At 41.8% G+C, this 12,240-nt stretch overlaps 1 protein-coding gene across 9 annotated transcripts in view; it reads left to right on the top strand.

The window, feature by feature from the left end:
* The first annotated feature begins 638 nt into the window (after positions 1 to 638).
* Positions 639 to 12,240, top strand: part of CADPS2 (calcium dependent secretion activator 2) — a 282,371-nt gene continuing 270,769 nt past the window's right edge. For all 9 annotated transcript variants that reach the window (XM_005519231.2, XM_005519232.2, XM_088054886.1 and 6 more), the window contains exon 1: positions 639 to 1,038. In XM_005519231.2, coding sequence (XP_005519288.1) covers positions 715 to 1,038 — 324 coding nt within the window. In that variant the 5' untranslated portion in view covers positions 639 to 714. The remainder of the gene's footprint in view (positions 1,039 to 12,240) is intronic.

Raw genomic sequence — 12,240 nt, 5'->3', positions numbered from 1 at the left:
ACCTGAGAGAGCAATGTACACTTCAGCATCAACCCACCCGCCACTTCAGAAATGCACGGCTTCGGTGGCTTCCTTTTCTGGGGCCATATGAGATGCCTCTCATTCCCCCACCAACACTTGGCAGAGGATGTCAGCGAGGCTCGGGGCGGGCACAGCCGCCGCTCTGCCCTTGCCGCAGGGAGTCCCGCCGTGTGTCCGAGCCGGCTGGCGAGCGGCGGGCGCGCCTCCCTCGCTGGCCGGGACGCGGGGCAAGGAGCACCGCACCAGCCGCTGCCAGGGCCGGCAGGGCCGGGGGGGGGCGGCCCTGCTGAGGGCTCCCTGGCCAGCGGCTGCCCCTGTCGGAGGGAGCAGGGCAGCCGAGCCGAGCCGTGCGCTGGGGCGCGTTGGCAGCCGCGGTGTTCCAGCAGCCCCAGCTCAGGCGCCCGACCCCGTCCCGGACACTCGCGGGCCGCCGCGCTAGCCAGGGCGGCCGGAGATGTTAGCCCGGCCCCGATCCCGCCTCTGCCTCCGCCGGGAGCCGCTCGGAGCAATTCCCACGGCAACCCAGGCTCGACCCCCTTCCCAAACCCCGCCTCTGCTCCCGCCCCGCCGCTCCCGCCCGGCGGCCGCCGGCGGGCGGAAACAGTCCGTGTGTAAACTCGACGTGTCCGGAAAGGTGCGCGCCGCTCCCCGCCTCGCTCCGTGCCCGGCCGCGGGGCGCGCCCGCCCAGAGCGATGCTGGACCCTTCCTCCAGCGAGGAGGAGTCCGATGAGCTGCTGGAAGAGGAGCGGCGGGACGTGCTGGTGGCGGCGGGCGGCGGCTCTTCGCGCTCGCTGCCGCCGGCGCCCCGGGACTCGCGGGGCAGGGAGGCCGGGGCGGCACGGGCAGCCAGCCCCAGCCCTTCGGTGCTGAGCGAGGGCCGGGACGAGCAGGAGCGCCTGCAGCGAGAGGAGCGGGAGAAGCGGCTCCGGCTGCAGCTCTACGTGTTCATCGCGAGGTGCATCGCGCACCCCTTCAACGCCAAGCAGCCCACGGACATGGCCCGCCGGCAGCAGAAGGTGAGCCCCCGCCTCCCCGCTCCCCTGCCCCCCGCGGGCCATCCCGCGCCCTCCGGCCCGCCCGGCGCTCCGGCCCGCAACAGGTTGAGCGGGGCCGCGGCACCGACCGGGCACGGCGCTGCCGGAGCGGCTGCTGCAGGGCGGGCTGTCAGCGCGCCTGGCCCAAAACACACCCTTTAGATAGAAATCCGTCACTCACCGGGGGTGAAGTCGTTCAAGTTTCTAGAGTTGCGCTCGAAGTCGCCGTGCGAAGGGCACAGGAGCGCAGGGAGCGGGCGCGCTAAGGCCGTTGTGCAGTGGAGGATATATTCTGCTTCTCGGCGGTACTTGTGGCTGGAATTAAACCTTCCAGAGGTGCTTCCTGCGGGTCGCGTTCTGACCGTCCGTACCCAACCCGAGCAAATGAAACACAGAGGTGAACGAGAAAACTATTTTTTTATGAATTATTGAGTGTGCTCTTTGTACACAGAAACAATCAACATGCGTGCCTGTGGTGAGAATGACCTTCTAATGAAGGTTGACCTAAGTTATTCTCTGTGTCTGGTATGTGAAAGACAAGCTTTTGAGAACTGGCAGGTGCGTGGTAGGTATTTAAGCTTATTCTTCCTTATTTTTTAGCTACTGAATAAGCAGAATACACGAAGTTTTGGATTAAGGTGCTGGATTTCCAGGTAACTACTTAAGAGCTGAGTTCTTGAAATGTTTGATCTAAAAAATTGGTTTTTTACTTTCAGTTTTGCAAACAAATAAACTAATCCAGAACAAAAGAAACTAACAAAACCCTCATTCTGTATCACTTTGCAGAAGGATAGTGATAGGACACAAAAATTATTTCATTCTACTTGGCCTTTATGATCTTTGTACTTCCATATGTCTAAGGGTTTGTAAAATCCAATACTAAATGTTTTGGTATATCTGAAGTATTCCTGCTATAGGTAATGGTGTTTAGTGAATTCTCAGACAAGTCAATGTGGCAACATGCTAGTAATATTAAGATTGTTTCTGGAAGATTAATTTGTTTTTATTAAGTGTTAGGTACTTAAACTCTGGAGCATGAATGGAGACATCTTGTAAGCAGATAGCCAAAGAAAATCTGAAATAAAAATTTTCAACTCACTGGAAATTCCCTACCCCGACACAGAATCATCACAGAAATTATATTTTGAAGAGACATCTGGATCCCTCTAAGTGTGACTTCCCACTGGACAAAGCCAAAGCAGACTTGATGTAGTGTTGATACCAATCTAGGCTCAAGCAGGAGGCTCAGAAGCCTCCAGGGATGAGATCTCACAACCTGTCTGTGTGACCTGCTCTACTGCTGCATTGCCCTCCTGTTGATTAAATTCTCCTAATCAGCTTCCAAGTTGCAGCTTGTGGCCATCAATTGCTGAAGATACTGAGCATTTAGAAGTTCTCACTGATCGAAGTCACTAAGTATAGGAACTGTTTTAAAAATAACTACTGTATTAATTATTTTTATTAATAAAATGTATGAAAAGAGATTACTGATGTGCAGCAAATGCAGAAATAAAACTGTTGTGGATTTAACTATGAGCAGTGAACAGACTGATTGAAAAAATTGACTTTATACCTAAAATTAAATACTGCTCTTGGTAATTACGATTTTTAAATGAACTCTGGATTTTGCATTAAGTACTGTATGTACAAAGAGACTTTTGTCATATTTAGGAATTTAGCTGCAGAACAAGGATGACTTGTCCTTTCCTGGTCAGGAAATACTGTTTTTAAATTAGACATAACACAAAAAATAATTATTTCTAGGAGTTGCACTTCTGTCTAGATGTAATGAAAAGCACATAACCATCTTTCCTCTTATTTGACAATTTTGTATATATTATCCAAATATATACAGGTAGGGTAATAGAACTGGTCATGAGTTTTGAGAGTTCAGAAAACCTGCTTTGATAGTTTGGGATTTCCCAGAGCTCTATGAAGGAGCCCTCTTTTATATCTAATTTCTGTTCTCTGCGCTGCATGGTGGCCCCATGTCAGCTTTGGGAATGAGAGTACAACCACCTGTCTTAAACCGTGTCCTGGAGGAAGACACTTCTGGAGGTGTGACAGCTGGTCTGGAAAGGAGATGACTCAGAGGGGACTTACCAATGTATTTAAGTATCTGAAGGGAGGATGTCAAGAGGATGCTCTTCTCAGTGGTACAAAGTAGTGAGACGAGACAACAGGCAGAAAGTGATGCACAGAAGTTGCACCTGAATATGAGAAAGAACTGGAGTATGAGGAAGAGCTTCTTTACTGTGTGTGTGATTGCACACACAGATTGCCCAGAGAGACTGTGGAGTCTCCCTGACTAGAGATATTCAAGAACCATCTGGATGCAATCCTGTGCCATGTGCTCTGGGATGACCCTGCTTAAACAGTGAGGTTGGACCAGATGACCCACTGTTGCCCCTTCTAGCCTTACTAATTTTGTGATTCTGTGAATAATATTCTATGGGATAAAAGTCTGTCTTATTTCCTGAATTAATTTTCTATTTGCCAAAATAGGATATAGATATGGACTGTTCCTCAGTCTCTTTCTCTTCGCTTCAGTTCTGACTTGTGTGTGACAGCATGTGGCTGGCTGTCCACTGCCAGCCTGGACTGAGGTTCCTTACCTGTGTTATGTAACTGGAGCTGTTAGCTACAGCATGCCCTGTCCATCATCAGTTATCCAAGGTATGGTTTTGAATGAGAATCTGTCATGCTGTGTGGGTTCAGCCCCCTTCCTCTTTCTGCTTGTGAACTCCTTGTAGTGCTTTTGCACCAGCAGTCTTATAGATAACCTAAGAATAGTATCCACCCTGCTTAAGAGCAGAAGTAATTTGTTCTTTCTGCCAGTTCATTTGGCATATTGCTGAGCAAATATTGAGGAATGCATTTTGCTTCCTTTTTAATGTGGAACATATTATCCAGTAAGGGAATGAGATGGAATTCATATATCCAATATCTTCAACTGCATTGTGTAATATTAGTAGAGAAATGGGTTACAGTGTGGCTGGCTTCTTATGTTCTTGCTTTAGTATCAGATTAAAATGTACTATATGGTATCTTGAAACCATACTTAATGGACTGTGTTATACTAATTAAAGAATTTTGAATGCAGGCAGTGTTTCGTTCCTCTGTTGTCCTTTCTTCTTCCTTCTTTCTTCTTGCTAAGTAAAATTAGCTCTGCTGTATTGTGATAGATAAGATTAATTAAAAAAGAAAATCTAACTTTTAGAAAAAACAAGAACTATCATAATTCACCAGAGTCCATCAATTCCTCTAACTTGCTTTTAATGACAAATTCAATGTAATTTAGCCCAGGGTTTGCTGAATCACATACTTTAATAATATGGCTCTTTTTTTTTTTCTTTGTCACTAGGATGGATATATGATAGAAATAATAATTTTTAACTGTTCAGAGTTATTTGATGATCTACTATTATACCCTGCCTTACTTTGGTTGCTGGTAGATTTTTGATAGAGAAGGGGGAATAATCAAATATTGGAGGTGTGGAACTGAAGCATGGTGTTATTTTTTGAGGTGGGGTAGCATGTCCTGATGGAGTTAGCTCTACCAAGTAGAGCTAATATATTTAGTAACATATTTCCAATAGATATTGGTGAACATTTAGTAATATATTTTCCACCTTGCAGAGAAATATCGATGCATCAATGCATTACATTTTGTTCTTCTATAAAGCAAACTTTGTCTGTCCCCTGGTTTAAAGAGACTGTCACTTTTTTGTAGTTACCACTTTTTTATGAGTCCCCTCGAACATATTTCACTATTTTTTTTTCTGCCTCTTCAGTCCTCCTTATTTCTAGTCCTAACAGACGACAATCGTTAACTAAGCCCATTCCTCTTTCTTCTGTTCTCTTACCCCAGCCAAACTGAATCACAAATCACCAGATTGAATTTGTCCATAGAATGAGATTTAGGCTGTGAAAGAAATTCTCTTGTGACTGTCTTCCATCAAGGGAAGGTGGTGTATATGAACGTACATTGCATATATGAGTATATATGTACTGAGTCAGTGATTAGATGGTGACCCTGGTAACTGCTGTTTATACTAATCAGTTGTAAACCCATATGTACCCAGCAAGTGTGTGCCAAAGGCAGGTTCTGTATCTGAGAGATGAATGGGTGTTAAAGTTCCTGGGGAAGAGACAGCAAAGTGCTACAATTAACTAGCAAAAAAAAAAAAAAAAGGTGTTATTCCTGTGTTTTTCTTTCTCAGCATTTTAAACCTTACTCTAGTAATCAAGTGGCCACACAGAAATCCAAGACTAAGGGAGAGGTAGCACTCCTAGGCTAAACAAGATTTTGTAATGCATGAAAGGCTTAGTACATCAAAGCTGATAACTCAGGCCTTGCTTTCGTAGGTGATAGGTATTAGAAGTAGTTGATCTGGCCATGTAGAATTCATAACTGAGTGAGTTTACTTCCTGAATACTTGATGGCCTATTTCTCTTCCATTCCTTTTCTCCCATCCGGCTACTAAATCATGAGTAGATCAAAACCATTGACTTCTAGCTAATTCTTGAAAGTAGGAGCAGTAATAATCAGTAATTTATTTTCATCTGACTTTCATGCATTCATTCATTCCTCTTTCTTGGACCTTCTCTGAAAGGAGAGGTTTATAATGATACATGTTCACTACGTAACACTGTCAGGAGATGCTGGTTATGGGGATAGACTTCATTCTCTGGATTGCAGTTTTATTCCCAACAATTGTCTGTCTTCTGTCTCAAGCCCCATATCTCCTTACTTTTGAACTGGAGATATTTATCTGCTTATTTCTTGGCTAAGCATGTTTTGGGAAGGAAAAATTGCGTCTTGGCCTCAGAACATGCATCATTAGATGTTGCTTTCTGCACTGCTAAGGTAACAAGGAGAATACATCCAAAACCACTGTTTTCAGAAACTCTAGACACATTCCAGAGAAAAAAACAGCTATAAAACTTGTTCATCTGGTCAAAATTCTGCTAAAGATCTTTCTAGGAACATGTCTTTCAATTCTACCTTAATTGTTTCCTTTAAAAATTTCAGTTCTTTTTGTGGTGTTATAGAAAGTAATTTTAAATCAAGTTTATTGCCTTATTTTTCCCCATAACACCTTGTCATCATGCTCTAAGCTGTGCATAATTTTTCATTTTAGTCAAGTGAGTGTAGAGAGTTCTGGTAAATCCTGTCAAAACCCATAATAGGTAGCCTACAGACCTCTATACATGTTGAGACAAGATTATACACAAACAGATCTTTCTACCCCATGAGAACCAGCTGTTTGTGGAAGAAGTTGGTTTTGCCTGCAGTAGAAAAGTTGCTTGCCATGGGCAACTGAATCTTCAGCCATGGCTGAAGAAGTACTGAAGGGTGATGAGAGAAGCAAAGCCTCCTAGTTACCAGTGTTGCTTCAGAACTGACAACTCATCAGAGTTTTGTTTTAATCTTAAATTCTTCTTCTGGCCTACCAGCTCAGTGTTGATCAGTGTATTTTGGCCAGAAGCTGGCGATGTGCTGGGAAAACCACATATTGGTAAACAGCTGTGTAATGAATGAACATGTTTGGACAGTCTGCAAACCTGGTCTACTGTGATGAAAAATTGATGACTCTCTTCTTTTGCCTGTTTTTTTTGTTGTTGTTGTTTTTATTGCCTGTTTTATCTATACTTGTGTTTGTAATTTGAGTAGTTATTATTATTTGATGGGACGATTTTAATTTTTTCTCTGAATGTGTGACATCAGGTCATTTTTTTTTTCTATTTGAAAAATATGTTAACTCTGTTGGCAAATACCCTATTTAAAGTGTCTACGGAAGACTAGATGTTAGTTTTTTTTACAGGGGAGTTGACAGGAGGAAAGTTTGAAGGATCAGTTGATTGCTGCCTTCTCTGCAGGGACTGTATGGGGCAGTTGTCCGGCTAGGCTGCCTTGCATTTCTAACCCTTTGAAATCATTATTTTCACGTTGTATTTTGTATATCTGAGCTGCTGTAATTGGTGATTGAGAGGCAGAAATACCAAATCAGCTCGTCTTTAAGACTTTCTCTGACATCATCTGAGAAATATACTCATTGGTGCTGTGGAATAACATAGCTGAGGAAACCACTCTTTACCCCCCCTCTGAACCACACTCCTTTAACTGCCTGAGGTGCGTTATTTCAAAATATCAGTTACTACATACTGTCTTGAACTGTACACTGTTGCCAGAACAGAAAATACTGTTTGGTTCCTAGATGACTCTTCAATAAGTAATGTATTTCTGTAGTAGCAAATTTTCAGTTTTTCCCCCTTGCTCCCCCATGCATACCTGTTGTTACCAGTTCATGTTTGGGGACACAACTAACCAATTGCCTTTCCATTTTCATGCTGGTTATTAGAGTTGGTTTTTCTCTTTCTGGCTTTCTACCATTTCTTTCTCATACTGATGAATATCATTCTGAAGTTTCTTTCAGTATATATTGGGTTGCTTTTTTAATGTACCTTTGTGTTCTACTCTCCCATTATCCTTGTTTTTTTTCCTTGTGTGTAGATGTCCCTTACTTTGCTCGCTTAACATATCCCTGCCTCCTGCTGCTTCCCTTGCTACGAGTGGAAAGCTAATAGCTCAGGGACAAGACTTGCTTTATTGACCCTAGAGGTATCCTTAGAGGAAGATGGGATGATGTGTTTGTTGTCTGATGTTTGTTGACTGCTAGGAAAGTGCTTGGCTCGCTGCCTCACCTCTGCTCATTGAGGGATGTGTTTTGGGGTGTTTGTCTTTATGCCTTGACTCTGGTTCTATATTAGCTGAGCCCCAGTTAGTATGTTACTCTGTCTGAGCCAGGTGCCAGTCTCTAAGGCTTTTGAACGTTTAATCCCGAAACCAGTTTTCATATTGGGTTTTTTCGGCACGTTAGCTGCAAACATGCCTCCTATGTTTCTTTCCAAGTTACTCCTCTTGCTGCCAGCTGATGGCAGTGGCATGCACAGGTCTGGCCCTCAGACTTCTCCGTGGCTTCTGGCTCTTGCCATTCAGGACGGGACAGAGGGTGAGGAACAGCGTCTGCTGAAATCCTGCTCATTTGCCTAGTGCCTCTCTCCAGTACCCATTTCTCTTCTGCCTAAAAGTTCTGGCACTGAATTGAAAGCAGCCCAGTTCTTGTGCATTGCAGCTGATTCCCCCAGGTTTCAGAATAGCAGCTGTGAAAAGGCAGTTTTCAATTTGTTGCTGTGTGTGGGATACTCTGAGCAGCAGGAGAGATAGTGTTTGCATGTCGGTACCAGGCTGCATCAGCTTAAGCTTACATTTTGAAGGTTATTTTCTCAGCCATAAGCATTGAAGGCTTTTCATTTTGTGTTTAAAACTCTCTAGAAGTTGATGGTACTTGCTCAATAGAGTTTATTTCTGGTTCTTATTTACTTTGCAGTGAGGAGATAAAACATATGCTTCTCTTCTAGTGTGATTGCTTGTATGCGTGAGTTTAAGAATGTTCTTGAGTGTTTTTCCTGTCAGGAAGGGGAAAAGCATTAATTAACAGCATTGTGAAGAATGAACAGAGATACAGTGAGTACTTCTTTAAATATGTGACCTGGTGAATCAAAATTAGAAAAAGAGAAGGTGATTATACAATAATTTTTTTCTGCAATTGTGTTTCCATTTTTCTCTCAACCATTAATTATTCATTTGTGTTCAATTGTCTTGTCTGTGGGGTTTTAGAAATAGAGGCTGGCAGCTTCTGTGTAATGAAAATGCTGGAGGGATACTCTGAGTGATAGACACAAAAAGAATCCTTAGGATAATACTTTGAGTAGACTTTTTTGGGCCATAGACAAGGATGTGGAAGAAAGGACAAATACATAGGGTATAAATGAGACATCTAAAGAGATGGTGTATATCTACAACAGTTAGAGGAGAACTAGACATTAATGATGGAGAGTTTCATGGACTAAGTTGAAGGTGTTGAGAAAGGGTATGGAACTGAATTAATTTTGGAGTAGAGGAGCTGTTCAGCAAGGACAATGACAAAGTTAAAGAGGAATGAATTTGTAGCAGAGAAATCCATTGGTCATGATAGTTATGCTTTTCGGTATTAAACTGAAATGAAGGAGGAATATCTTGGGTGTCAGTTTGCAGGAAAGATATTGGTCTAGAAAAAAGGATAATGATTAAACTAGTAAATAAGGGAATAGTCTCAGATTTCATGTCAGTGTAATACAGAATAGCTAGGGCAGAGAACTGGTGAGAAAAATGGTATGCAGAAGTTAGATTGCATGAAAACCAAAGCAGTAGCATATAGTGCACTGGGAAAACTTTTTTTTTTTCTGCAGAAAGTTGGAGTTGTTTTGTATGTTTCGGTTTTTCTAATGGTGAATTCATGAGTTTTTCTAAGAAAAAATTTACCTTCAGGCAGTCTACATTGAATGTTTATCTTGCTGGGAAACATCCCCAGTTTGTGCCTATTGCTCATAAACTCCCTGATTTATTTGTAAATTATGTATTCTGAGGCCTTGTAGCAAAGTTATTTCTTATTCAGAAGAGTTCTACAAATGTTTCTCCACTCCAAGTATTAAATACATCAAATATGTGTTATTTCTAAAATATTAATATTGACCATTAAATATTTTTTTTTGTTCTTTTGACCTAGTTATGGATGGGCCATAGACAAAGAGAAGAAAAAAAAATAAGAGGTTGTTTGGAATAGATCTGATATTAAATCATCTTAGAAATCAGTTCCCCTTTCACTCTCCCTTCCTTCCCACAGTGTCATTAAAAGGCAGAGGATTTTTCAGTCTCTTACCAGTGGGGATTAAAGAGTAAATAGTGGTATTATTTGGAGATGGAAGTTAACAGACTCCATTAGAATTTTTTTTCTATAGTAATCTTCAGCTAGCTGTTGGAGTCTTTGCCTGAATGGGCATTTAGATTCTGCTTGCCCTGCCTTAACTCCAAGTGCAGTATCATTCTCATAGCCACACACAGTAGAGATTCTGAGCATACTCATATATGCATGGTTATGAAGTAGCTAGATGTGTTTTAGCTTAAATATTCTGTGGTACAAGTTCTGACAATCTTGTTTATATGATGTTGGGTTCTTTTCAGCATACTTTGTCTCCCAAACTAATTTACTTTAAAAACACTACTGGAGATTAAGGCCAGCTTTTAAAGTTGTTTTTCTTGCCATCCAAGTTTTTACATACTTAATAACTTAACGTTCCCAGGCCTTTTTGTGTGATAATAAATGTTATAAAATTATATAAATGTTATACAAAGGTATTATAATACTAGCTATGTTTTGTGAATATAAGCCTTCTCTTTTACCACCTGGAATATAATAACCATAAATGGAATAATTCTACAGTGGAAAGCTGAAAATTACAGATCCAGCTATGTGTGCATATATTGATGTGTTTTGCTCATGTGTTGCTGAAAAAGAAGTGTCATTCTTTATTGTGCAATGTAAAGCTAATCTGTTTGTTGTGCAGATCCGTCACCCACTGATATCAGACTGTGCGAGTATTTTGGTGTGTGGCTCTCTCTCAAACACCCTGAGTGTAGGATGTACCTTACGGGACTTCTGTTAGAGCCAGATGAAGATTTGCTTGTCTCCTGTTTGCCCCCACTACCCATACAGCCTGGGGTGGGAAATTGTAAAACCTCTTTCCTTGCTGAATCACCTGGAAGATTAGTGATAAGCTGTGAACAGAGCTGCTGTTGTCTTTGCTTGACTCTTCCTCAAACTTTAATTGGAGCAACTGGATTACACCAGTGTTTCTGCTGCTTTAATATACCTTGCTGTCTGTAGATGAAAAACAGCATGTAAGAAAGAGAAGCATTATTCATTTAAAATAATGAAATTATTCAGATTAATACTAAACCTCTAGCTGTTTTATGTGTTCTGGATATTTAAACTATAATGGTTTATTAACCCATTGATTGCTATAACGTTTGGTCAGAACTCAGTCCAGAATGGCCTTCAAGAGGCCACAGAGGTGTGATAAAATCAGCAAAACTGGGTAAAGCCTCTATACATGACCCTTTTGCTTTATTACAAGCTGTGTCTGTTACAGGTGCACTTAACTATGCAAAGCAGCACAAAAGGGTAGGAGACTGTACAGGCTGGCAGGTTCTGTTTCACTGTACAGATGCACTTTTCTGGTGTCACACTGATTGCCAGTGTAGATGTGACTTCAGAGAGTCAGAGATATTTCATATGCAGCAAGTAACAGAGTCAAGAAAGAAATGGAACCTAAATGAGATAAATAGCACTACAGGGACATAACAGTCTCCTTTCTGAGCCATTAAAGCAGGACAGCATATGCAATGCAAACATAAAACCAGCTGAAATAACAAAGTAATAAGAGTCTTGCTATGTCTGAAGTTAATTAGGGGCAACAAACTGCCCCTAATTACTGAAAGTGTGGGATCGTCAGCTAAGCTGCCTGGGATACTAATTAAAAGAACTGATTATAAGAAATAGAATGAATAATTAATGACTAAGAAATCATTTTCAAGAGTATCTTCAGAGAGAAAATAAAGTGCCCTTGGAAAATATTGTGACACCCTGAGCCATCCACTGAATCTAATCCTGCAGACAGGCCTGAACTGATCTGCAAGTTTTCTGTGCTTATGCTTTCTAGTGCTGAGGCAGGAACTAATAGGAGCAGAATGACCGGTAAAATAGTATTTCCATTTCAATATCAAATGCTCTCTTAAACTATTATTTTATTGTATGACTTCAACAGAACCTTCTTATGAAATACACTGACCTAGTGTATTTTGTTTTAATAGTTGGCTTTGCAATAGTCTGCTGCTCATAGAGCTGAGAGAGGTCTTTGGTGCTTGCAGAGGGCCTCTGGGTAGCATCCTCTGTGTTGATCAGTAGCATGTGTATCTGTATCAACTGTTGGCTGTCAAGTGTATGGGCCACCAAATGGACTGTGATTTTTCTATGTTCTTGAAAAAACAGCAATATGGAAATTACATCTGACAGAATAAAAATTGAAAGTTTAAAGATTTATCTTTTTCTCAAAAAAAACACACAACCAAACAACAAAGCAAAAACCAAACACCAAACCAAGAACTGCCTCCATTAATAAGGCTTTTTTATCCAAAGCAGTTCTTTAAAGGGCCTAATCAGGGGTAAAGTGGTTAATTAGGGGTAAAGTTTTATCCAGGCATCTGTTTGGGTGTTCCCGCCTAATTGGCACTCCTTAATT

This window comes from Pseudopodoces humilis, chromosome 5 (assembly GCF_049639895.1).
Source record: "Pseudopodoces humilis isolate 2021_Gansu_Grassland_sample_001 chromosome 5, ASM4963989v1, whole genome shotgun sequence".
Classification (NCBI taxonomy): domain Eukaryota; kingdom Metazoa; phylum Chordata; class Aves; order Passeriformes; family Paridae; genus Pseudopodoces; species Pseudopodoces humilis.
This window is presented reverse-complemented; position numbering and strand designations above follow the sequence as displayed.